Source organism: Tachypleus tridentatus, chromosome 10, assembly GCF_004210375.1.
Source record: "Tachypleus tridentatus isolate NWPU-2018 chromosome 10, ASM421037v1, whole genome shotgun sequence".
NCBI classification, from domain to species: Eukaryota; Metazoa; Arthropoda; class Merostomata; order Xiphosura; family Limulidae; genus Tachypleus; species Tachypleus tridentatus.
Genome location: NC_134834.1, coordinates 57,353,883 through 57,381,774, shown reverse-complemented (window position 1 = coordinate 57,381,774; position 27,892 = coordinate 57,353,883). Strand labels below are relative to the sequence as shown.

The 27,892-nt window shown below is 29.5% G+C and overlaps 1 protein-coding gene across 1 annotated transcript; it reads right to left on the bottom strand.

Annotated features, from left to right (window-relative positions):
* Nucleotides 1-577: 577 nt before the first annotated feature.
* LOC143229362 (acyl-protein thioesterase 1-like) lies at nucleotides 578-27,892 on the bottom strand. Its single transcript, XM_076461585.1, has 7 exons — nucleotides 27,653-27,892; nucleotides 18,757-18,788; nucleotides 16,465-16,530; nucleotides 10,884-11,002; nucleotides 8,413-8,588; nucleotides 5,947-6,111; nucleotides 578-2,366 (listed from the first exon to the last, which is right to left on the bottom strand). The coding sequence occupies exons 1-7, from the start codon at nucleotides 27,722-27,724 to the stop codon at nucleotides 2,316-2,318; spliced, it is 681 nt and encodes a 226-aa protein (XP_076317700.1). The 5' UTR covers nucleotides 27,725-27,892; the 3' UTR covers nucleotides 578-2,315.

The following is a 27,892-nucleotide window of genomic DNA, read 5'->3' as shown; positions in this document are numbered from 1 at the left end:
AACTGATTTAAATATAATTCATTGACTATTTATAAACCACAAGACTAAAATTAACCTGAGAAACTTTTCTTCTAGCTTACTTTCTTTTAAAAGTGCTACCAAATTTCAAAACTCACAAAGACAAGTATATAGAACACACAACTTTATTGCATGTTACTGGTAGTCCAGCAGGTACTTGAATCTCATCCTGCTTGTAATATTCATCTTTTAACATCACTCATTGTATAGAATCTTCACTTTATTAGAAATATCCAACCTCTATTTCATAGGTATAGTTTGCCATATTTTTCTCAATTGTAGGTGGAATTTATATTAATTACAGAAAAAATATTTTTTTTTATTAGTAAAAATCATGCAGACATCCTTGATAAAAGAATATAGCAAATGAAAATAAGTTATCAACTTTAGTGAACAAGTCAGTGTCTTATTTTCTTTGCAATTTAATTCAACAAAAATATTAAAGATTGCAAACTTAAATGTATTTCATGCAAATGTAGGTATACCTTAGAATAATACTATTTCTAATATTAATGTTGCAATAAAAGTCTAACTGATGACAAGAAAGTACATCAATGTATTGAGATGGAACTAAAATAAAATTTTATTAATATGATAAAGAGTACAAATGATAACCAAAAGGATTACTATGCTACAGAACAAAATAAAGAATAATGGGTTCTCATTATGCAAAGACTATTACAAGAAAGCACTGTATGCTAGTACTTAAAAATTAAGTATTTGCAAAAAAGAAATCAATGTTACAAATTATAAGAGAAATACATACGTATAAATAGACGGGAATTAACTACTGAAATAGCAGCCATAAAATATTTATATTGTTGATAATTAATTTATAACTTTTCCTTACATACCTAAGAGGTATGTAAGTTAATTAGTCTTAGCTACTGACTGACAGAGGAAGATTTTAACAAAGAACATTGTCAGTATTAAGAAAAAAAAATTATCTAAAACTACAAAGCAAAACTTCATGAATTAGGTCACAAAATTCATTAGTTAAAACAAGAAAATAACACCTATCTTTTTTTAAAATGTGAAAATTATGAATGATAACAAAAATAGTTCACCATATAAAGCAATGCATTTTATAGAGTAAAATTTAATAATTACAATCTTAAAGTTCTTTTGCCATTTATAATTACCTAAATTTAATGATAATCATCCTATCCTAATCAAATTAAATATACATTTCCAAATTTTATGAAATTATAAAACAGCAAAAATACTTTTAAAGCATTTATTGAGAACATTACCACCCTCCAAATCCACAATACTAGTATTAAAACAAATTCTCTGTGTTTTACAAACAAGTTTTTAAAATTTTAATCCAATATGAATAATTTAACTTGACTAATGATATATAAAATATAAAGTTATGTATAACAATGGAAAAATCACATTACTGTTTATTTTGTTAAACAGCATATATTAGAATTCCAGCAACAATTTGTTAAATGTTTTAATTTCGTTAAGGATATACAGTGTACATTTTCTAAGTAAACAAATTACTGAAATCATAAATAACAAAAGGAAAAATGTCAGTGATTACTGAAAGAAAAATACAGTTTCTGGAAATGGAGAATATAAAGAAGGATTGCAATGAAGTTGTCAGCAAGTACTACTGCACAAGAAAGAGAATTATGTACAATAGCCAAGACATTTTTGTTCTAGCATTTGTACTACAATGGCATGAACTAGCAGATTTGGTAAAAATACCAAATGAAACCATATTCTATTGTATAAAGTTCTGACAAGAGCTCTTAAAACCAGTATGACACTTATTTATTAGTCTCTAATATTATTTCAAACTGTACATATGGCATACATACATACATATTATATGTGTATGTACATGACTTTGTATTCTATCTTTTGGAAGTATTCAGTAGTGTGAAAAAACAAAAATGAATCACTGTTAAAAATCTTTAAAAATCACCCAGACTGTTTAAAAGCTTTACCTCTGGATACATACCAATTTTTCCAGTTGATATTTGAAAAAAGATCTTAGGTAATAACAAACTGCTTATTAACATCAATGATAAATGTAGAAAATGGCCCTAATATTTTTTCCTTTCATATATTAATAGTACTGATTTTCCAGTTATAAAGAAACAGCAACAGAGCCAACAAATACCTTCCAGTGAATACTATAATCTATAATCCTATGATGAATCTGGATAAGATGTATGGGTGAACAAAGACAATCTCTTCATGACAAGTTGCAGAGATGTCTTTAGAGTGATGACTGTAAATAACATTTAACAACATACTTCTCTCTTTAGTAGAGCTGGTCTTCATTACAAAGGAGGTAAATACTTCTCGATAAATCTTTTTGCATCTTTCATTTCCTGTAAATAATAATATTTAAGTAATTAACTACTACAAATATCTACTTATTTTGAAAAAAAACAAAAAAACCAATATAAAGTTATACAAAATTTACATGGACTTTTATGTATTCTAAGGATACAAGATTTCTCAACTGTTATGTCATGTTGTAATTGTAGAAACTTCTGTTTGCTGTGCACTTGATGATAAAATAGCAATTTATACAAGTAACATTTATGTGTTAATGGAATGGAATTTTAATAGATGCAAATTATGATGTCCTAGAAAGCACTTTTTATATCTATAAATTTGGTGCATGACAAATATCCAACAATTTGAGGTGATATTCCACTTTCAGTAGAGTTATGGCTGGTTACAACATTTTTCTTAAAAAAATATTCATATACTGAAACAGTTTAGTGATGTAGAACCAAAGAACACAACCAAATGATGAAAGAAATATTCAATGTTCTGAAAAAAGGGTGAAATTTTAAATAGCAAATGACTTAGGACAATAATAGTCTTCCAAACTACACCACCACCCTCATTTGTAATGTGAAGGCCTACAGACAAAAGAGAACCTTCCAACTCCCTAGAAAAATTAAAACAGAACTTAGCACAACTTTATAACTTTAACAAAATAATAAACAAATGTATGTTGATAGGGGCTCACACACAAATTTTCTCAAGCATCTAGCTATACAATAAAATAAATGGTTGTTTTAGTAAATATAAGCAAAAGAAAAACAAAAACTAGAATCATTAAATTTCCATAGTTGAAAAGTCTCTTGGTGTAGCACCAATAAACTTTTCTTCCTTTAGTTTTAATAAATGTAGTCTTTACTGCCAATGTCTATATATAGTAAGAGGTCTACAGAAAGTATGTCAAGACATTAGTTAAATTTGACCTTGCTGTCTTTTACATAACCTTCTTGCAATGGAAATTGCAGTCACATAACAGCACCTAATCAGATTGAGCACAAGACATGGAAGATCATTTTGCAAAAGTCCAATTAACTTAACTATTATCTACATATTTATATGCTAAACATTAATTATTGTAATTTGTTGTAGAGTTATTCATTTACTTGCCTATATTACAACTAATGTTATAAATAATTATTATTTTCTCAATTGTGAAAAAAACAAAGGCAAGATTTCGTAATTTTGATTAAATGTTATGTCAATAGTATAAATTTTACACACAATCCTTCATTTTTTTAATAGTGTGAGAGTTTGAAGGAATATAGTTTTGCAAGTGTGTTAGCACAGGAAATTTGTTTATATTGCTATAGTGTAGACTGATATATGAAATACAAGTAATTATTTTATATCAAAATTGGTAGTTAATATAGTTACTCTTACTATATTTGACACATTTTCATTGTTCAAAATTCTATATTTATATTGGGGATAACTAAATCATATAAAAATGTAATACCTAAACATTTAATACAAGTACTTAAGCTTGTATTCATAAAAGTAAAATAATTGTTTACCTATGTATAGCTACTTATAAAATAAAACATTATGTTTTAATCTATTATAGACAGCATATATTAGAAAAGTCTAATCCTATGTTACATTAAAGTGTGTTTTTTATTTGTTATTAAGCATAAAGTTATACAATGGGCTAATAAGTATTAAAATCAAGCTTTCAAACTCACTACTGATGATACTGAGCCACTAGTAGAAGCTTAAAAGGAAGATTATTAAATACGTAACACCTTATCAAACATTTTGAAATGTATCATTTGTGTAAGAAACAAAGGTAACTGTTAATACAACAAATTATATATATACAAATTTAATGTTTAAGCTTTTAATAATTTTTTCAGTAACTTTTCTTTTACTAAAAAAAAGATGAAACTTTTGCTTCCCTTTATTCAGTTTCAAATTCTTTATCAGCTATACAGGCTTTAACATGCTATGAAAGCATCTTTTAAACAATATCACTCCAACTGGTTATATACTTTTTTGCTAATAAAACACACACACACACTGCTCTTGCTTTTGTTTGTTTTTTATTATTATTATTAAAGATTGTTTATTAATATTTTGTTAACTAATCTAATGATATGACAGTTTTCTAACATATTCCCATCTTTCAAGAAAAAAAAACAACCAAGGAGGTAATTAACCTACCATGTCAACTTTACATGTGTACAAAGTTTTCCCTAGCCTAAACATAATTTTTACTTAATTATTTTAAAAATTTATGACAACAAAACATCTATTTGTATATAATGATGGTAAGGTTATAATGTACCAAGTTAACCTGCTATCACCATCTACAGAATATTATGCAGTTTTATCCAGATTTCATTTTATACATTTTTTTTTTTTTAACAGAGTCCTACCTAAAAACAATCACCATGTTTCTAAAAAATTTGTACACACTAGTTTTGTGTTGTTTACTTTTAAAGTTAATCATATATTATTAATACAACACAATGTTATTTAACAAATCAGGTATTGTTTTAAGTACCAGAAAATTTTCAAATAAGTACAAAAGAACACTTAAAAAATTACAAGTTTTTTAACTTCCCTCAACCACTTTTGAAATATTACATTACAATGAAATTTTAAACTCTATTTTAAGAATTGTGTTTCAGTAGTCTCATATGTAGATTTATTTACACAAAACCAATTATAAAATAATTATTTTCAGGATTAATTTATTTATTTTTAAGCAGCAAAGGTATTTATTACCTGTATTTTCTTTCCTTATACACTACATTATTTATAGTAACTAAAGGAATCTTCTTGAAGTGAGAAGTAATTGATCAACAACTGGCGTGAATACAATTTAAAACTGCACAAGCTGAGTTCTTAAATGTATCAGTAAAATAATAATAAAAAAAAGTAAAATATATTGAGATCTGTATAAATAGTGAATCACTCATACTTTGTTGAACTTACAGGAAATTATCTAACTCCCTGTTCAAATTAGTGTTGTTTGGAAAGCTATTTTAATGATTAATATAATAATGATTTTGACAAGTTTTAATATGCAAATGCTAACAAAATTTCACATCTCAAACATAAAACCATTATTACAACACTGATTGTAGATTATTTTTACTAAGTTAGTTTGATCCATATGATTTTTTCTGTCCAAACAAACTGTGTAAGAACTTTAAGAATAACTTCTTTCAGAGCTTTACTTAAAACAATTAGCCTGCTCAGCCTTCTGTAGCTAATTACAACTTAAATGAACTTTGATTATGTTTATAGCAGGCTTAACTGATTAACATGCAACTTAAAATATTTGGTGATAGGAGATTAATACTTTACTATACTAATTGATTGCTTCACTACTTTCATAAAATGAACAGCAAACCTAAGAACTCGCTTAAAAACATAGAATCATATATATGCATATAATAACATTCCATTTTAGATTTTATAATATTTAATTCACTATTTATTTAGTTGCTGCATTGTGAAGCTATAAAAATATATTTAAGGAGTTGAGTTTACTGGATGTATGCAATAATAAATCACATAATAATGCCACAAAGAAAGTACAATAATTTAACATTTACAAAATAACTTTAGTGATAAATAATTCAACATACAAACATCACAAATACCTACTTCTTCACAAGAACTATGCATCATGCCTTTATAAGTCTTGAACTCTAAGTTTTTCATAAACTTTCCTAGAAGATCCGAAGTCAGCTGTCCAATCTTGTAAGGAACAACAGGATCAACATCTCCATGGCACTGCAGCACAGGAATGTATAGATTCCCTACAGCTGCCTGTATGTGAAGTATGTTTTGTTATTACTAATAAAATCTAAAATTTATTCACTGATGCCTATGTTTATTTTCTACACCTTTAGTTCATTTTAAGAAAGAATCTAATGTAGATAATTACTTCTAAAACACCTTAGAACTCAGCATATTGCTGAATAATCATTAATGAACAATGAAGAAGAATATTCAATTTCAGTTTTTCATATCTAAAAATAGCAGGTGAATGATATTTTACTCTTCTGAAAATAGTAAGGTGAGTGATTTTAATCATTCAATGAAAATAATATTTTTCAGGTCCATGTTTCAAAATGTAGTTAAATAAAACAAACATTAAACTTGAAAAAAATCTTTACTTAACTTGTCTTCAAAGACCTGTGTATACATGTTATCTTCCTAAAAGTTAAAGTATTTAGCAGTTTCTCAAACAGCTTTGATTATCAACACTCAACACAGTGGGCCTAATTTATTTTTCTTTGATAAGTAACTAAACAATACTAGAATATAATCAATTATATTGAATGAGTAATCATGGGATAGGTTATTCCACTACCAAAGGCAGTACACTCATAACTCTTAGTGAGAGGCTGTACACTTACACAACCTAATAAAAGGTACCAAATTATTTTTTATTTTTTTTAGTATAGCACCCAAACATGAAAGATTGGTTAATTTCATGTCAAACAGTGTTTTATAGGACAGACTTTGTCCACTGTCATTTTGAGAATCTGAAAAAGTAGACAACATTAGGTGTGAAATTAGTTATTAATGACCCCAAAACTTTGTCAAGGAAGACACTGGACCAAATAATTAAAGGACAAGTAAAGCCAATGTGTAATTTAAATCTGGTCAGTTCAGCCACTATTCATATTCATTCACAATTATTGATCCAATTTTGACATCCTTCAACATGGCTTTAGACTTACATTGAAGACATGCATAATTTATGATAATTAGTCATATGCTGGTATGATAATCATATCAGTTCCAAAATTGATTCATAAAAATATTTACTTTCACAATCAACTTGGTTCCACATTTATTTTTTTTCTTGTCTCACATCTAATGGTATCCACAATTTCCCACTTTAAAGATGTAGACAAGCATATGCTCTTACCAGTTACCATCATTTGCATGAACAGAAATTCACAAAAATGAACTGTAGTCTCCAGTTTGTATTAATGTATGCTCAACAACAATACCCATGTAGTGTATCATCATTGACATAGTGGTACACACCAGTATTAATTGCATTATGAAAATACTAATCATTATGTGCAATTAATAATTATATGTGATTTCAAAAGGATTTTTTTTTTTTTTACATAAGTGATAATGACAAATTTTTTATGATCAATTAACAACACACCTGAAACAAACATTACTTGCGTTATCATGTGCAAAGTGTAGCTCAAATCTGGAGAACTGTACTTCTGTTACATGATATTTATACACATGGATAAACAAAGATGTAAAAACCAAAACCTCTTTCAAAAGTCTTAAAGAAAATTTTAAGCATTAAATTTCCATATTTTAAAATCAATACATAAATAACTTCTAACTTCAGTTGCAACATAACCGATTTCTTTAAAGAAATTCAACTAACCTCCTAATAACTATATATCTGGTTCCAATTTTTTAAGACACATTGTATAATTCTTTATATCTTACTGAAAACTATTCAGTAGTATCAGTAAATTAAAATCAGATTGTTACAGAGAATATATGTATGTTCTTTTACAAATCCATATATTTTGCCTAGTTTAAGATAACTTATAATCATATAAAATGGTTTGTTTTGTTTTGAATTTTGCACAAAGTTACATGAGGGCTATCTGCATTAGCCATCCCTCATTTTGCAGTGTAAGACTAGAAGGAAGGCAGCTAGTCATCACCATCTACCGCCAATTCTTTTATCAACAAATAGTGGGATATACTGTCACTCATAACACTCCCCCAGTTCAAAGGGGCATGTCTGGTGTAACGAGGATTCGAATCTGCGACCTTCAGATTACAAGTCAAGTGCCTTATCCACCTGGCCATGCTGGGTCATAAAATGGAATATACCAAAAGGTTTTAGAAAATTACTGTTTAATAGTTTTTTGTTTTTTTTATTTCTAGTAATTTCCTTCACTTTCATAAATGAAGTTCCATACATCCACATCTTTTCAAGGTTGCTAGTATAAGCACCAATATAAAGCTTTATCACCTACTTATATTCACCACAGTCTGTGACTACCAAGAAATGAAAATTTCTTGAAATAAAAAGGTCATAAATAACAATAACTTTGTTCCAACAAAACCAACCTCAGGAAACTGTTTGTTTAGTGGCAGCCAACAGCTAAGTGCAATGACTCCTGCTAATGGTTTAGTAAACTTAAGAGCAGAATACAGTGCTAAAGCACCTCCTTGTGAGAACCCTCCTAACATTATTCTCTCTGTTGGGATCCCATTTTTCTCTTCATCTGCTATAAGCTGTTGAACTGAAAAAAGAGGTGCAATACTTATGTTAAACACAGCTTTCAGTAATGAAGTATTTACCGAAAAAATAAACACACATGCACGTTTCATTGGTACAAAATTTAGTACACAGTATATATTTTAACTATTTACAATACACTTACAGAAAAAAAAAGTATCTTCAAGCACTTTTGTTTCAAACAAGTTTAATTACTGAGGATTAAATGCACTTTATTGTTAGCCATGTTCTGGGTCTTACTGTTACTTATGAAACTACTATCTCTATTATTCATTCTTATGGCTACGATCATGTACTACCACCCAATAACTTTCAATCTAACATGTTTTTCAAAGGATCTCAAAATTAATAATCTCAACCACACTTCACAGGCCCCCTTACCAAGACATGTTACACACAGATGGAAATCAGTTATGACACAATGTGACATTATTGAGGAAACACAATATGAAAATTTTTATATTAATATACACAGTCATATATAGTTGCAGAAACTAAAGTATAAAACTAGTTTAACACTGTACAGTTATAATTTACTTCTGGAATACTTCTGATGAATGACATTTTGATTTCTACAATAAATTTATTCTGACCCAACTCTTTTGTAATAGGTGAGTCTAACTGCATGTTATGGTCTTTTAGAAAGTTATTTTCAAAACTTTAACTACTTTTTTCTTTATGTTTTACCAATTAATATAGCATAAAATTATAGCCACTAATCCATACATTAACAGAAATTAAGTTGTTAATTTCACATGCCAATATTCCAAATAATTCCAAGTTAACCCTAATGTGTGAAATGTGACATTTTATATAGGTATCACCTATTCTGTATTAACCACCCTTCTAATAAGAACAAAATTTAAAGTAAATTACTCACTATAAAAATCATCATTGCTCAGAAAAACCATAATTTTTATAGGTTTCAATTTTATTTGGTTACAGAGCCAAATAGAAAACCAGATCCCCTCTTGCTACAGCCACCTGTTACATCTTCTCTTCTTTCAGCATTTGTTAATAGTTCTCCCTCGCCCTCTTGTTTAATTCTACTCACAAATGCATGTATATCAAGTCCATTGCAAAATGGTTGAAGAGCTCATAAATGTTAACCTAAAATTACCTCTGAGATAAACACAATCTCCTTTAGATTTTTATACATTTAAAAAAAAATTATTTATGCATCATATTGTTTTCAACTGAAATTTTTATTTTGGATCAAGTACCTGTATCAGATATTTTTGGTACATTTTTGATAATACAAGTAACACTTGATTAAATTTTTACAAGTACTTACAACATAATATATCATTAACCCTTATGATGTACAAAGTGGATATAATCACTTTGACATTTACAGCCATTTGTTTGTGACAAGTAGATTTATCCCAAAGCTTCACAAAATATTTCCTTCTATTGTGAAAAATGGATATACCCCACTGCTTCAGAAAAAACTATAAAAGATCAAATTCATATGTTATTTTTGGTCATAATTGACATTTTTCAGGAACCAGCTCCATATATTTCACACTCCAAAAGGGTTAAAAATTTGAGGTCATATCTCCCATGCTTTTACTAAAACCAGAGTTGTTTTTTTGACACAACTGAAAATTAAAATTCTTCAAAACTTACTACACTCTTGTACCTATCACTAGATTAAGATTTCAATATAAACATGTGTTTGTCATATATTATTTACTTATACAAGTTCAAAGGAAGTTTGTGACACCCAACACTTGTATAAACACAACTTGTATAGACAGAAGGTGAAGTTAATATTTTTACGACTGTATATCAGTTTGTCTCTAACACATTATAGTCAATATATCACTACAAAGTTGTCGTAATTATATACTATTCTGAAGTACTTTTCAATAAATTTGCGACTCAAATTAAAAGTATGAGAAAATGACTTCTAAGACACTTTGCACATATAAAAGTTGTCTTTTGAATTACTTTTGTATTCTATACAATACTTCATAATTTCATTTATCTACACATTACAAAAAGCTGTTGATTTCAGATTAAATTTCCATAACATGGTATTATAAATTAAACAAAAAAGATTTAAATAATCAATGTTAAAAGAAGTATAACAACAAAAACTGACATATTACTACAGTTAATCTACACACATGTGATATACATACATTTTGCAAAACTCAGAAATGTGCAAAATTTGTGAACACTAAAATTATCTTAATTATATGTAATATATACATACACATGTATATAAAGAACAGAACAAAGTTAATATTTTACATACAGAAACATGTTAAACTTAACCCATTTCTGACTACACCTGTTTCAGCTGCTTTCTTTATACCAGGTTCATCTTCTGGACCATTCACATCAAGAGTCATGAGATCAAACCAGGATGGCATCCGGAATCCTGCATTTAAGCTCACTGGCATTGTTGGGCTTAATGAAAAAAATTATATATAAAATTAAACAGCATTAGTAGGGCATTTTAAACAGTAAGTGTTTGTATGTGTTTGTGTGCATGTATGTATTAGTGATGGGACAAACAGAAGTTCTGATCAGCTATCTGGTTTCTGTTACCTTATTAGATTTGAAAACCTATCTGAGTAAACAGTAGGTGTGATCATACATATTGAAAATATGCAGCAGATTTGAACTACTGGCTCAGTAAAGTATATCAGTTAACTAGTTAGTTTGTAAATGTTTTTAAAAATTTAATATGGGTGTAGAATTCACCAGTGAACAGCTACTACAGGCCCTTTACAAGAATGTCTCACATTGTAGCATGAGACAGTGTTTTACATACCCAATTCTGTCAAGACTTTTTTCACTGTGCCTGTCATTGCTGTTGCTGCCACAACCATAACTACTTGTGGTGTACAGTGAAAACACAATGTGTGGGTATGATGTTTATCCAAGTTACATAATGGATAGCAGTATCACAACTAGAGTTGGGCAACTTAACTAATAACCTATGAATAGTGATTAAATTGACTAGTGCCACATAAGCTAATTGAATGATCAAACTTACTATTAAATCAATTAATCCAAATTAGTGTTTAGATTTATTTTGAATTATCAATTACTAAAAATTACAATTAAATCAAATGTCAGAAAAATAATCTATTAATTGAAATTAAGGTTACCAATTATTACTATTTTCAACTACTGTTTTTTGGTACTTCAAATTTATCAGCTTTAGTAATTTGTGAGGCTTTTGATTCAAGGTTCTCAGGTTAAATTACTACTGCCATGATAAGCCTCTGTTTCTAATGACAAAACTACTAAGCCTATCTTTGCTACTGGAACAGCTTACTACAGTAAAGGTAATAGACTAGCAAAACCCATTTTTTTTAATTTTTAGAGTAAAGCCACATTAGGTTACCTGCTGTGTCCACCATGAAGAATCAAACCCCAAATTTTAGCATTTTTAAGCACATAGACCTAATGCCCACTTTTTCATAAATTTTGTTTTGCACTTACCTTGAATTAAGGAACACTTTACTAATTGATTAAAGTCACTGATTAATCAATTAGCAAATGCCACTAATTAACCAGGTCTAATTATGACTACATTGGATTCCACTCTTTCATTTCTTAACCCTATGTGCAAATGTCAGCTCATTGCAGCATTACCGTTTACTTTTAATAAACAGAGACAATTTATTGTGGACAAAAAATTCAGAATTAATAAAAATTTGTTTGTGGATTTACTGAATCACTTGACTCAGACTTTAACTAGTTTGAGTACAAGTTCATTTTCATGTTAAAATTTAAACGTTTTCATTTTACAAGTTTCATATTTAATTTGCATAACTTTTTTGAAACTTTTAAAAGGAATATCAAATTATTTTGTAAAATCTTAAATTGTCTACTAACTTGTCTACCCCAACACCAACTGTAATGGAATCATCAATCATGATTAATGTGAAATATTTTTTCTTCTTCTTCCAATGCATAATTTCATTTGTTTCATGCAGTTCTTTAAAGTTTCAACTGTTAACCTTTTCATAGCTAATTTCTGTAAATTTATGATTTTATTGTTGTACTTCGTACTTGCTTGAGCATCCATCCTCTCATCAGTAACAAAATCCATGGGTTGTAAACACCAAAAGCAAAGTGTATGATTTAGCAATATTTTTTCAAAGTACAAACCATGATCAAATTTCTCTTTTTTTTAACCAAGTTAGTTCTTCAAATGAAAATTCTTGGAGCTTTCAAATACATGTTTTGTATTCTAAAATGTCAGAAAAGAATAAAATATCTTAAAAGAAACAAAATTTAATTGGTTTCTAATTAAGCACTAAATAGTTTTAAGACAATTATCTACATAAATAATACAACTGTGTTTGTCTTATTGGAACTTTCTCACAAAACTCGAACATTACAAATCTCATAATATTAAAAAGGAATTTGTGCAAGAAGTCTGAATTGCACAGACTTTTCCAGTCAGAATTACATTACTTTTATTAATGCAAGAAGTATGCTACATGATAGGACAATGTCACGGTCATCAAGTGATAATTGGCTTTGATTTAAATTTTAGAATTGTCATTCATAAAGTATTTCACACAAAAATCATGTTACCTATGTGTAATTTCCTAAGAAGAACAAAAAATTACACTAAACACAATTGTTGTGGGCTTTCTCAACATATTTAGATGCAAAATATGCTGCACAATTCATTCAAAACCATATGTTTATCACATTGTGAACACAGATATTTTTGCACATTCAAGCATTTGCTTTACAATATGAAATGAATCAAATCAGATTAGACTGCTATAAATAAAATCTTTTATTCCTTCATTTTGTACAACAGTTTTTTTCTTTCTTTAAAATCATAAAAGCAAGTCATACCCTCAACAGTTTCATATTTTCTACACTACTATATATATCATTACTATACTTCATTGTTTATTTTACTTGTAGTTTATTAAATAAAGGGAATTAAGCATAGTTTGATTAAATAAAGTTACATCTGTGAGTTTGTCTCACCACAAAATATTTTCCAAGAATTTATTGATCTAACACACAATGGCTACAAGAAAACTAATTTAAATTTCATGCATGAAAATTATAGAAAAGAGAAAATTTTAGTGAAAAATGTGAATGCAAACGCTTTGCGAGTTGTGGTTGTATAAGATAAACTTGTAGGTTTATTTTCTCCAAAAAAGAGAATTTCTTGCACAGTGAAAGAAGGTGAATGTACTATTTTCATGACTGCTTGCTCACTATTTCTCAGCTGAAGTAGAGAATACTCGACTTGACTGAGATAGGAATTGAATAGAACCCATAAAGATATTGTGTAGATGTTAGAAGGAACTTCTCCCACTTTATAAGAAACTCTATCCAATCACCTTTTTGAAGAAGTAATCAGGAGTGAGAGACATATTTGGCCTGAAAAGAGACAAACAGAAACCAGTGATTCATGCAATTACAAGTCCAATGAATGAAAATGACAAACAAATGAATGAATCCACTTAACAGAAGCCAGATCAAGCAGCAGCATATGGAATTGAAAGACAGCTCTTATGGATGAACCAAAGAAAATGAAATGACCCAGGAACTATGGGAAATCAGAATAGGAACCTGTTACATCAAACATAGTTATCCAGAGTCCGAATAAAAAAAAAAAATCACCTAAAGGAAAGGTTGCCTTACAATTCCATGGTGAACCATGGTTAAATCCAAATGAGTGGGAATGACCTATTTGATAGCTCCTTTGTGCAGGAAGTCCCAAATATACTTGAAAAGATGACTAGACAAGGCACAATCCTGAGGAGGAGGAAAGGAAGCCTAGGAAGTGGATAGGTGGAAAGGGTCCTAATGCAAAGACCCTCTGACAGAACCCACTGATCCAATGTGAAGATATGCCACATGGTTGAGAACGACTGCAACAAGGCCCCTACCCTTCCTAGAAAATATATCCTTTCACATATATCTTTAAACATTGGAAAAACAAAAATGGAAAAAAATAAGGGTAATGATGAGAACATATAAATATAGTGAGGGACAGAGAGATAGACATCGGGCATGGGGGACTCGAGTTGGTGAAGCTTGAGCAGGAACAGCTAGATGAAACAAACAAGATGCCAGAGAGGACAAAGAAGAAAATACACTTTTCACATCAACCCTAGACTCCAAAGATTCAGGATGACACCTAAAAGCCATTTCAGAGAGAAAGGAGGCCTGCAAAGATCTCTTAAAGATAAGGAGAATCGAAAGAGGAATTTGAGGCCAACTGGAATGCCAAATAGTTTTTTAAAAAACAAAACTAAACTTTGAAAACAAATACTAATTTTACTTTGGTGAAGGACTCAAATGCAATTACAACACAAGATCATGCATATGGAGCAAGGTAAATGCCAATCAAGAAAGTAAAAATTGTGCTAGAATAATAGACAAAGCTACCTGCACTAACATGGATGATACAGTATGATTGGTGAAAGGTACTCAAATGATATGCACATTTTGAAGTGGCACAAAAATAAAAGGTATAGTAGACTGGTGCACTATTAGAAAACAAAAAGCAACATTTAGAAGGCAAATTGTACATTTAATTTGAATTGTAAGTTGAAGTATTGCATAATGTGGAATGTTTTTTGTGAAACAATATAAAATATGTTTTGTCTAAGTATTTTGTAAGCAAAATGGAACTATATTTTCAAGAGCAAGTTCGCATTAGCCAAGCCACTAACTTAATCCCTTAACTGGGGGAGACGAGTTAACTCATTCTATTCAGGAGAAATGCAATATGCAGAAGCCAAGTTAACACGTCTTGATGTCATTTGACCATCTCTGAAATGGGGAGGCAGTTTAATCTTGACGGAGCAATTATTTCTTCTTTTACAGCTATTCTGTGTTGTTTACTAGATGTTTGGGTTACATGGCTATGTGCTGGTAGTGCAATTTAGCAGTTTTTCTTTACCACTGAAATAATGGCATCAAACAGGCATCATAAGCATACAGCTGCATCAGTTTTGACTGAAGTTTTAGCTAGTGATGATTTATTGTTATCAACAGATTCTGAAATTGATGCCAAGTCTAAGTTTTACAGTTTTCAACTTCTTAGCTGTCAATGTCAAACTCGGAGTTGGCATCAATTTCAGAATCTGTTGATAACAACAAATCATCACTAGCTAAATTTTCAGTTGAAACTGATGCAGCTGTGTGCTTACAATGTCTGTTTGATGCCATTATTTCAGTGGTAAAAAACTGATGTATTTTAGTAACAGCCAAATGACATCAGGATGAGTTAACACATCTTTTGAAGGAGAAATGCAACATGCAGAAGTTGATTAACTATACTAAAGTTGACAGTATTTGGTTAAAATAATTCCCCATTTAGTGAGAGTTTAACCACTGGGTATATATATCCCCAGTTAAGGGGTTAATAAGCAAAAAAGTCAATGAACAGAAAGAAATACATATATAACAAATTTAAAATTATTACTACACTAAATTTAGCCTCTCAGTGATAACTGAAAAACAAATTCAGTTTGCTCATAACTTTTGCATGTTAAAAGAAAAAACTATCTGTATTGTTTGCCAGAGTTTTAACACACTGAAACTGCCAGTGTTGTTTTCAATTCAAAAGTTATTGAAAAGAACTACAATTATTAGATATAAATTTATTTTGACTAAGAATATTATCAGATGACACTGTAAAAGGTCAGGTCATATATCAATGACAAATCTTTGTCAGTTTTCACAATACTTTTACATTCAATATTTATAGTTTCACTTCCATGGTTTTTCAAGCTACGTGAAGAAAAAATAGTGATATGGAACTGTTTTCATTAAACAGATAAAATTTAAAATGTTAAAAAATATAAAATGATGAAACAGAGAACAATCAAACATTTCTGCATTTTTTTCATAAATGGAATTTTACTTACGCCGTTGGACAGATATATTTAATATGAGGATTCTTGATAGAGTCTAGTGCTGCTGCCCACCCATGACTGAAAGAAATGAAAATCAGATATGTCAAACATTAACACAAAGATATATAACAAAATAATATTTGAGAACCAAGATGACCATTTCTGATCCACATAGTCACTGCAGAATAAAATAAACAATTTATATTCCCTAAGTTTTATGGTAGTTACAAGATTGGTCAACTTGACAGCCCTCCTATATTTCAGATAAAGAAAATAACTCCAAAGTTTTACTGAAAACAAACATTTGAAATGTATTTGGGAGGTTTTAAGAGATTATACAAATTGCATTCGAGTTTTTGGGATGAAGAATAGTTTTTAATAATGACATGAAAATCACTATGCATTTGGACTAGTAACAAAACAGACTTGATATTTCCACAAAGAAATCTTTAGTTAAATTACTTCATTAAAAAAAAATGATTTTTTGTGTTTGATGAAATACTTGCAATTTTTACTAAAAGTCTACCAAACTTTGTGGAAGTACATATACTGCATCAGAAAGTTATAGTATAAATACTTAACTTGTATATACTATACTGGACATATCATGAAAGGGTTAAAAACAGCTTTGTAAGTTTGGTATTAGTTTGATCAATTAAAAATTTGTATTTACAGTACTCTGGAAAAAATGTTTCATTTTTAAATATCATTATGATCCATATAATTTCATACATCTAAGATACAAGTTACAAAGCAGAGTATGACAAAAATTTAAATAAATGCATGTTAATAAAGTAGAATTTGAGTAAACATAATTTATTCACTCAAACAAGCAATTAAACCTATATAACCAAATTAATCTATATATTAATTGAGCATGGCCTACACTTGAATTTAAATTAATAATGAATAACCCATTGTTAGGTAACCTATTCTGTATGGTAATAATCACAGCAACACAAGAAATAACTTTACTAAAGAATAACTCTGAAATTGGACTTTCAAAGTGTGTACTTGTTATTCCTAATAATTTTATGCTGATGGATGTAAATAATCTTTACCTTCTGATTCTTTTGAATATATGCATTAAACATGTCCTGCTTATAATTTTACATTTCAATAGTTTCTGTTTTATCACCTTATTAAGTTCAACATTTGACTGTGATATAAATTAGAATGTCTGACATTTTAACATGTACTTTTGTCAATGATTTTTAAAATGCTGATTATCATAATACATCTTCATACAAATTATACCAAAAAAAAAAAATCTTTCTTCAATTTTATCTACAATGCTGCTGTATTTTGTTAAATCAGTGAACCCAAAGGTTTACCACTCAAATAACACACACACGTTCATTCTTTCATCATTTTTTACCTTGATATATAATTGTTTTGTTTTGAATTTTGCGCAAAGCTACACGAGGGCTATCTGCACTAGCAGTCCATAATTTAGCAGTGTAAGACTAGAGGGAAGGCAGCTAGTCATCACCACCCACCACCAACTCTTGGGCTACTCTTTTACCAAAGAATAGTGGGATTGACCATCACATTATAATGACCCAATGGCTGAAAGGGCGAGCATGGTTGGTGCCATGAGGATTCGAACCCGCAACCCTCGGATTACGAGTCGAGTGCCTTAACTGCCTGGCCATGCCAGGTATACCTTGATATATAACAAATTCTATAATATTACATAGAAACATCTAACTTCACAATTGCCTGTATTCTTCCAAAGTTTTGTACTTTTAAAATAATAATACTTGAGCAATAAGAAAAAAAAATGGCATTTCTAACAAAACTGTTTGCATAACACTTTATATATATAAATCTGTGGTTATTTTATGACAACTAAATATCTGGCATACAAAATGTGATGTCTGTGTACAGTTACTGTAAGAACAAGTTCTGGATGTTGTTTGATAATATTTATCCTTTGTGCACAAAATGTATACAATACCACTTGAAAGTGTGCTTTCTAAGAAACTATATACTGCACAAGTTACTTAAAGTTGTTTAAGTGTTGAATTATTACCTCAAAATTAAAACAACAGAATTAAATTTAAAATTGCACATAAATTATATACTAAAACCTTTCAGGTTTTGTTTTTCACAAAAAGTATACAAGATTTGAAAAAAAAAAAATGTAATTTTGAGAAATATTGAGAAATCTGTATAACAAAATTAAATCACTTTCAGGATGCATATAATTAACAACTATGGGTCACTGTAATAAACATTCAATGGTATTAGTGTGGACAATGCTTTATTAATATTATTAATGTAAAAAAAAAAAAAACTTACCCTGTATCACCTAAGCCATGTAAGAAAATCACCTGGAAGGACAGGATTTTAAGATTTAAAAATTGGGGAAACAAATACCACAGACACAATTATCAATTTAATTATCATAATTACCAATTTTAAGCTTTTACTATGAACAAAAAATATCCCTATGGTTGTGTTTTCTTAAATTGGGTAATGTATATTTAAAAACCTTATGAACTTCAGACAACAAACCTGTGGCTACTGTAAATGCAATGATCATTCTTTTTGATAAAATAATTAAAAAACAAACAAAACACAATTTTGAATAAAGATACTAATGTAGGAAACAAAATGTAACACATTCAATGTACAGAATAACACGATTAATACAAGTTACATATACTTAAGTTTCACTGTGAGAAATATTTATCAATGGTAAAGATTTTTTTTACGTGAACCCCATGTGTCACTGACTTCATTTCTATCAAGATCTTTATTTAGACCTTTAAAATTAGGGTTAATTGCAAGTATGTCACTATAAAAATACTTGATAATAAGCAATGAAACAAGTTAAGAATTAAGTAACAAAAGACCTTAGACAAAATATTTCAGTAATGTGTCAGCACATAGGTTGTTCCATATCAAATTCCCCTCCCACTAAAAACACAATACTTAACCCTTTGAACATTTGTAACATTAGATTGATTCAAATGATCAAGTACATACAATTTAATTATTGTAAAAATGTTATTCTTGTTACTTAATTTAATTTTCATTTTTGCAGGGTTCACTGTCATCTATCCTATACAAAGACATGATGACAAGAAACCTACTTAACCTGAAGATGACCTAGAAGGTTAAAACATTGTGCTCTACTTTATTTTAATAAAAGTTTTAAAACTCATACCAGCCATCTTGATATCCATATAATTGCATTATAGTATATAATACTCATCCAGAATCTACACATATAAACATTTCAATTCTACTGAACAATACACCATTTCAGTTATTTGTACATATGCACATGAGAAAGAGTGGTCATTACCTTAACAACTTTTATGTTTTTACTGAAACCAGTTATAGAATTAAGAGTTGTGGTCTTTATTATAGAAAATGCTAACTTAAAGAAGCTGCTGTCATTTGTGAGAGAAGTGTTAAGTAGCTAATCTGAATGGTAAGAATGTCATTGAAACTTGGAATGGGAAAATACAAGTGTCTCTCTCAAGGCTTGTTTTAGGCCCTTTGTTGTTTGTTATTTAAGCTAATATGTGGATAACTTTTAGGACATTAATGTACAGGGTGGCCCATAAGTCCCTACCCATCCATATGTTATTATGTTATATTTAATAATACTAATGATGTGTTGAAGGCAGCTGTTACTGCAGCATTTGGTATAATAACCCCTGCTATGTTGAAGAAAATGTCTCACAGAACATGGTGTTGCATAATATTATGCAGTGAGAATGAGGGACAGCCTACAGATACACTGGATACATAAGATATATGGATGGGTAGAGACTTATGGGCCACTCTGCATCTAAATTTGCTAATGATGTTAAAATACAAGAACTATTTCATGTGGAAAGTGGGAGCTTTCAATAATGAGAAATTTTAGTTATGTGCACAAATTTGAAAAAGTCTTATTCTTGCAAGTTTTATTCTTAAAAACATGTTAAACTACAGTGTTTAGTTCTAAATTAAATTCTCTTTATAAAACTTCAAGTTTAACAGAATATGAATATTGACTGTTATAACTAATTCTCACTTAAATCTTTGAAGCTATGAGAAGAAGCTCAACAGTATGAATTTGTTTCCATTAAAGTACAAATGATTTAAGGGGTTCATATTCAGTTGTTAATTCTTGTTAAATTACTTAATATTCAGTACTCCACTATCTTTCAGTGATCAAATGAAAAGGTTTTGGTTTGTTTTGAATTATGCGTAAAGCTACTCGAGGGCTATCTGCACCAGCCGTCCCTAATTTAGGAGTGTAAGACCAGAGTTAAGGTAGCTAGTTATCACTACCCACTGCCAATTCTTGGGTTACTCTCTTACCAATAAATAGAGGGATTAACCATCACATTAAAATGCTCCCATAGCTAAAAGAGCAAGCATGTTTGGTGTGACAGGAATTTGAACCCACAACCCTTAGATTAGGAGTTGAATGCCATAACCACCTGGCCATGCCGAGCCAAAAAGGTTTTGGAAATATGGATTTGAAAATTTGGGGTTATAAGTTTACATTAATGAAATCAAGAAAGAGACTTATTATTTGACAAAATTTGTTTTTAGGTTAGTTTCTGGTTTATGGCATTACTGTTATATAAGTACAATGCATATTCAAATGTTAAACGATATATTTAATTTGCTTTAATAAATTAAATGTATACATTTTAGTAGTAATCTTTCATTATTATTTGACAAGAAAGCAACTTCCAATTGCCTTCTGTTGCCTTGCTATTTAAATTCCATTACATTATTATTCTACTACCATGAGGTTTCTAGACCATTTTATGTTGAAAAATAACAAATAGATTTAGTGAACATAATTTTGCATTAATGATACTGATATTTATAAAACCAAGTTATAAAACCAATGATAAATTATAATTTTACTTAAGTAATAAGATATTAACATTATTGAAATTGTATAAACAGTATCAAACTTAAGAAAATACACACGAAATTCATGCCCTAAGAATCTTTTTTTTCAGTGTAATTAAAATTTTAAACAAGTTCAAGATAGTTTTAGTCCTAATAAAGTAGTATGTACAGTTGTACTAAGTGTTAATGTCCTTTAGGTTATAGCCTATAATCTATTCTTTAATGTTACTTTTGTTAAAAGTATTCAACAGAAAGTTTAATATATATAAATTGTGATAACATGTTTTAATTATAGGCATTGTTTTGCATTGCCAGATTAGTATACAGATTTAGGAATAACCTAAATCTTCTCTTATTATCAAATTTCCTGCTATTAGCAGTATTATGCCCCAAAATAGCACTAGCAGAAAGGATACTTAATTGTAGAAACAATGCATTTTTATTACAAACATGAAAAAGAGTATATTTTGTCATACACTTTACCAAGTTGATTTGAAGTAACATTTAAAGATAAGCTCATAATGACTATTACACTTATCAACCTATGTCCAGCTCTGACTCCCTATCCTATTGCATATACTGCATATGAAGGTAATATATTCCAAAGAATGAACACCATTTGAGAAAATGTTCCTATATCCCCTAGTCCTACCACTCCTTCCATTCAATATAATAATGCATCAATTCTATTTATTACCTTATTAATTTTAAACACTTAAATCAGATCTCCTCTAGGTGCAAACTTTCTTTACTCGAGAGAAAATTTTTAAGGTCCTTGAACTGTCTTCATATCACAACTTCTCTATCGTGGAAGTCATTCTAGTAGATCTCCTTTGAATCTCAATACTGAACACAATACTAAATGGGGCCTAGTAGAGATTTATACAAAGAAATAGCAGCATCCTTTAATTTATTTTCATTATTCATAAATGTAGCACAAATCCTGTTCAATCTTTCTAGTAGCAAAAGCACACTTCAGAATTCTGAAGAGATTAATCAACCAAAACACCAAGATCCTTTTCTTCCCTAACACTACTGGCATTAATTTTCATCAAAATTTTAACTAGCTTAAATTACCATACCCCACATCCATTACCATTCACCTAATATAATTAAATGGCATCTGCTTTTTACCCAATTTTCCAATTGATCCAAATCCACTTGGTAAACAAGAGCATCCTCCTCACAAACTAGGGCTGTGTTTAAAGGTTTGAATGTCTATTCACTCTTTGGGAATATTAAGATAATTTTAAACATTCAAAATTTCAACAGGTGGTATTCAAGCATCTTTTTTCTCTTGTTAACACAAAGTGTTAATTTTTGAATAGTATTCACACATTAAATGTTAATTATGTGGAATATTCATCTTTTTTGATTGTATAATATTCATTACTTACACAGAAGTTTAATCAGAAAAATAACATACATAATCAAAATATTATACATAGTAGCTCATCATAGTTGAATATTGGAAGGGGTGGATATTTTTAGCAGCTGTACAACTTCAGTAAATTGTCCAGAATGTCTAATGTAAAATAAGTTGTGTGTGTTATGATTGAATGAGTATAAAACAAAATGTACACTAATAGTTTTATAGATGAAAAAAGGAGTACAGGTGTAACTACACTACTTCCACCCTCTCCCCAAGGCATATGTTTAAATAAACAACAATGATGTTAAAAAATAACACTTTTTTTTAATACTTGAGGTCTTTATTACTTTTCTAACTGAAATGCTAATATTACTTTGTTGCTAGATGGAAATACAATAAAATGATCAAATTAATTCTGAGTTTAAGAAAAAATTGTAAAGTTTACAAAATGATAAAGCTCCTGGGCCAGATAAAAATTTGCAAAAGGGATTTGAAGAAAAGGTAAATTACTGGATACATGAGACACTTGCTCCTATTTTTCTCTAAATCCTTAAATAGTAGGCAGGTACCAAAAGATTTGAAGTTAGCTGTTTTACTTCTCTTTTGAAGGAAGATAAAAATTGTCCCAGTAATCACTGGGCTGTTAGTCTTGCATCAGTGATGGGCAAAGTTTCTGAAAGTCTCATGAAATATTACTTGCAAATAGATGTAACAAAGTTTAATATTTTGTCTTGCAAATCTTTTAACAATTTTTGAAGAGGTTACTACTTATTTAAGTGAAGGTACAGGTGTGGATCTGGCTTATCTATATTTTCAGAAAGCATCTAACAAGGTCCCATTTATAAGGCTTGTTAAAATAATTATATCTGCTGATATGAGGAATAGGTCAGCTCTTTGGATAGAAAATAGGCTAAGTAAGAGAAAGCAATGTTGTTACAAATGAAGTTCAAACTGAATTGCATCACAAGTGGAATATCTGATAGCTGTGTGTTAGGACCTATGCTCATTTTGATTTACATCAATAACACAGGTGAAAGAATGATCAATCTATCATTTCAATATGCTGATAACATTAAAGTTTTAGTGAGGATTCTGCTGCCACTTTACAAAAGGATTTGGATCATTTGGTAAAGTGGGTGAATAAATGGCTTTTAATTATAAGAAATGAAAGTTAATTCATGTAATATATCACAATTTGAATTATAAATATAGTTTTTTGTTGTCTTTCTAAAATAATCTTTGCAACATAACAGAAGAAAAAGATCTTTGTTCTGGCTTATCAGTTTCTTAAGCCATCCAAACCAAGTACTATTGTTAGTGGTGGGGAAAATAGGATTTTAGGTTGTATATACAGAAATACTGAATATGAATCTAAAGATGTTATAATGACATTGAATAATTCATTGATTGAGCTATATTTTGAGTACTGTGTCAAGAATATTGCACTGTTTTAAAGAGTAAAGAGATCAGAATGGGGTTATCAGAATGAAAGCTGGATGAAATGGTTGTCTATGTACTTTTCTCTTGAAAAAAAGAAGTTAGAGATTATCTGATTAAAGTGCTTGAGATTTTAAAGGGAATTGAGTGTTGATGCCACACTTTTCTTCATATTTAATGGTGAGAATGAAAAGACTAGATGCCACAAGTATAATGTTTGGTACAGTACAAGTCACCTTCAAGTAAGACACTTATTTCTCTAACACAGTGGTTGACATTTGGAATGGATTGCCTTCAGATGTGGTAGATTCAGTTAAAAAGAAATCTTGATAAATACTTGAAAAACAAGAGTTACCTTTAACATTTTGTTCAATTTAGTGAACAGGATGGTCTAGAAGGCTCTAAAGGATTTTCATTGTCCTTTAATGTAATGTTATGTTACATATATATTATGTATATTTAATCAAAACAGGTTTATATTATAAAAACTGACTTAACCTCTTCCATGCAGTGATTGCTAAAGATTTTCTCTGCCAAAGTCAACTGTAGTTCTCTAAGTGTTTGTATCACATGTAGCATCAAATTGGTGTACAAGAAGTACTTTCTTTGGAAAAAAAAATCTCATTAATGTAATTTTAAATCACATATGAATGTTTTATTTCACTTATGTGGATTATAAATTGAACAGTTTTCAATGAAATATAAACTAGAAGTTATAGTGAAATAATAAATTAGGCCAATTAGTACTGTTAAGCATTTGAACTTGCATTTAGTAATATGTTCCACGCCTTTCAAGACTCAAACGCTACTCGGTTATAGTCCAACTGCAAACTATGCACATACATTTAACATCATCAAGACTGACTAATTTATTAAACATTCCCTTACTCATATCAAAGTATATCAAAAAGAGTAAAGATTTCACTTCAGATCCCTCATTTACCTCATTTTTATTCCAATCCAATTTGATTCATTTTCTTTTCTTACAGTCTTTGTTTCCTCTTTTTTAACAAAGTCTTTTCATTGAGCTACCTTGAGCCCCAAGATCCAGAGATGATTTTCTTTACTAGTTTTTTGCATGTTGTAGCACTTTGTTAATTCGGGTATATCAAATTTACACTTTTATCCTCATAAACATAAGTGACATCTTTGAGGAAGGAAAACACTTGCAACACAAGATTTTCCTTTTGCGTAATTATACTAGCTATCAAACAAAACTATAAAAACTTTGTTAAATGGCTTTGAAATTTCTTTATAATCAGTTTCTCCAAAGCTTCTACCACCACAGAAATAAAATACCCTTAGTTGTTTCTTGAAGCCACTTTTTCCCTCCATTGAACATACTTATCTTGGATATTTAACTTATTTTTAAAACCTCCCAACATCTAAAAATCATTAGGATGGGAGTAAGACATTTGAGAAAAGGAAGGCTCATCTCTGATGGTTATGAAGTTATCAGTTTAATAAACTTTATTGGTTTTTTTTTTTTCAGTTTTTACTAATGAAGATTTAAGTAATATTCCTCATCTTGAACAGTTGGTAGATGTAAAGAAGATTGAATAAGATGATCATATTAATTCTGAGCTTAAGAAAAAAACATGGGATGTTCAAAGAATGACAAATGGAGTTCAGGCAAACTGGATTATTACCACAACTGGAATACTTCAGGGCTCAATAATAAGACCTTTTACATCAGTGACATAGATGGTGGAATGGTCAATAAATTACTGACATTTGGTGATGATGTTAAGGTTTTGGATGTTGCTGGCTGGGAGAAGGATTCTGCAGCTTTACAAAACAATTTAGGTCATTTAGTGAGTTTAACAAATGAATGACAGATAGGTTATCATAATGTGAATTAAGTAGAATTTGTGTCAGGATTACCTTAATAGTGTTATGGAAGAAAAGGATCTTGGTGTTGTGGTTAATCCAAGCAGCGTGCTGTTGTTAGTGGTCGGGGCAAATAGGATTTGAGGTTGTATATGCAGAAATTTTGAAGATGTTATAATTTTATTATACAAGCCAATGGTTAGACTACATCTGGAGTGCTGTGTTCAGTCTTGGGCTCCACACCTCAGAAAGAACATTGAATTGTTGTGCAGGGTTCAGAGGAGGGCTACTACAATGGTGCCCAAGATGGAAGGGTTGTCATAAAAGGAGAGATTAACATCTCTGAAACTGTTTTCTCTAAAAAAATGAAGAGTCAGAGGGGATTTTACTAAGGTGTTTAACAATGTGAAGGAAATTGATAGTGTTGATAAATCATGTTTTTTCTAACTTAATGGTGAGAACAGTAGGATGAGAGGGTACAAACAAATTTTTGCAGGATAGGAATCATCTTCATCTAAAGAATTTTTGTTATTTCTAACAGTGATTGTCCTTTGGAATGGGTTGCCTTCAGATGTTGTAGAGGCAGTAAATTTGAATGAGTATAAGAGAAAACTTGATAAATATATGAATGATAAGAGTTGACTTTAAGGGTTTGATTTTTGTAAATATTTTTAGTTCAGTTTAAGTGTATGGGACAGCCTAGATGAACCAAGTGATCCTTTGTTTTCCCCAGCTATTATATTGTATTAAATACCATCATTATTTTTTAGTATTCTTTTACTTTTCCATCCTTATTTTCTACAACTAGTAATGAAATTATTAGGTACAAATAAACTTGATTTTGAATATACACTTTGGTTTCCATACAGTAGTAAACATAATTTTTGAAATGCAATTTTTTTTTTGAAATCCCCTACAAACTGTTGCACTTCTCCAGAATATCATTAACATACAGTGATTGATTCTACAGATAAAATTCTGTGTTTTATGGACAACCTTTACAGGCTTTTATATATATAATATTAAAAATAAAAGGGTGGTTATGATATTCTGATCCACTAATGTGGTCTAACCTGAAGATACAAGTCTGTCTAACTGTTATGTTATATAACTTATTAATATAATTTAATAAATACATTGTCTAGTATAAATAACTTAGTTTTATGATTAGAGGTGCTAATAAAGTACAGTATTAGATTACACTAGTATTTTTCAACCATTCCAATCTGATCACTCTGTTAGTAATTCTTCATCATTTGGAAATTAAATCTGAATTTGAAGAAACAATTTTTGTCATTTTTTTTTGCTATTTTACAATAAAATAAAAAATACAAAGAAAAATCATACACAATATGTGCTTCCTTTAACTTTTAAGAAAAATGTACTTTTCTTTTCCAGTTCACTTTTTGTCTTTTTTTTGGAGTATTTAATTTTAATATTATGACAAATATTAAACATGTTGTAAGACCTATGTTCTATGTTTAAAATAATCATAACAGATCTACGTTTTACTCCTAACTTAAAGTCCGAGATACTTAATTTATAACATAAGTTTATTTTCATTTGTAAGTGTAAATGTAATCATTGGGAAAGTGGTATTCGTTTGTTGTTGTTGTTGTTTTTTTCTTAAAACAAAAAGGCTAAAACAGTAAAAGTACAATAATTCATTAACTTGATTAAACCTACCGTAGCCGTGTGCTTTGCTGTTGCCGAAATAACAACTGGCGAAGACATATTTGAAGACGAGCTCGCTCCCATACACGACTAAACTCACAGACGCGGAATTTTATCAATACTACGACAAAAATAATAAAAACAAAAACGTACAATTTATACAACCAATAATACAATTGCCTTATTCTCTGAGCTATAAGCTTTTAGTAATAAGGAGAAGCTATTTTATCGCCCTCTAGAAATACTTGAAGT

Bases quoted from the DNA above. Each gene is read 5' to 3' on its own strand.
- LOC143229362 (XM_076461585.1), bottom strand. From the start codon at position 27,724: ATGGGAGCGAGCTCGTCTTCAAATATGTCTTCGCCAGTTGTTATTTCG. The intron at 18,789-27,652 runs GTAGGTTTAATC...CTGTCCTTCCAG, and splicing joins CAGCAAAGCACACGGCTACG to GTGATTTTCTTACATGGCTT. The intron at 16,531-18,756 runs GTAAGTTTTTTT...CATTTCTTTCAG, and splicing joins CATGGCTTAGGTGATACAGG to TCATGGGTGGGCAGCAGCAC.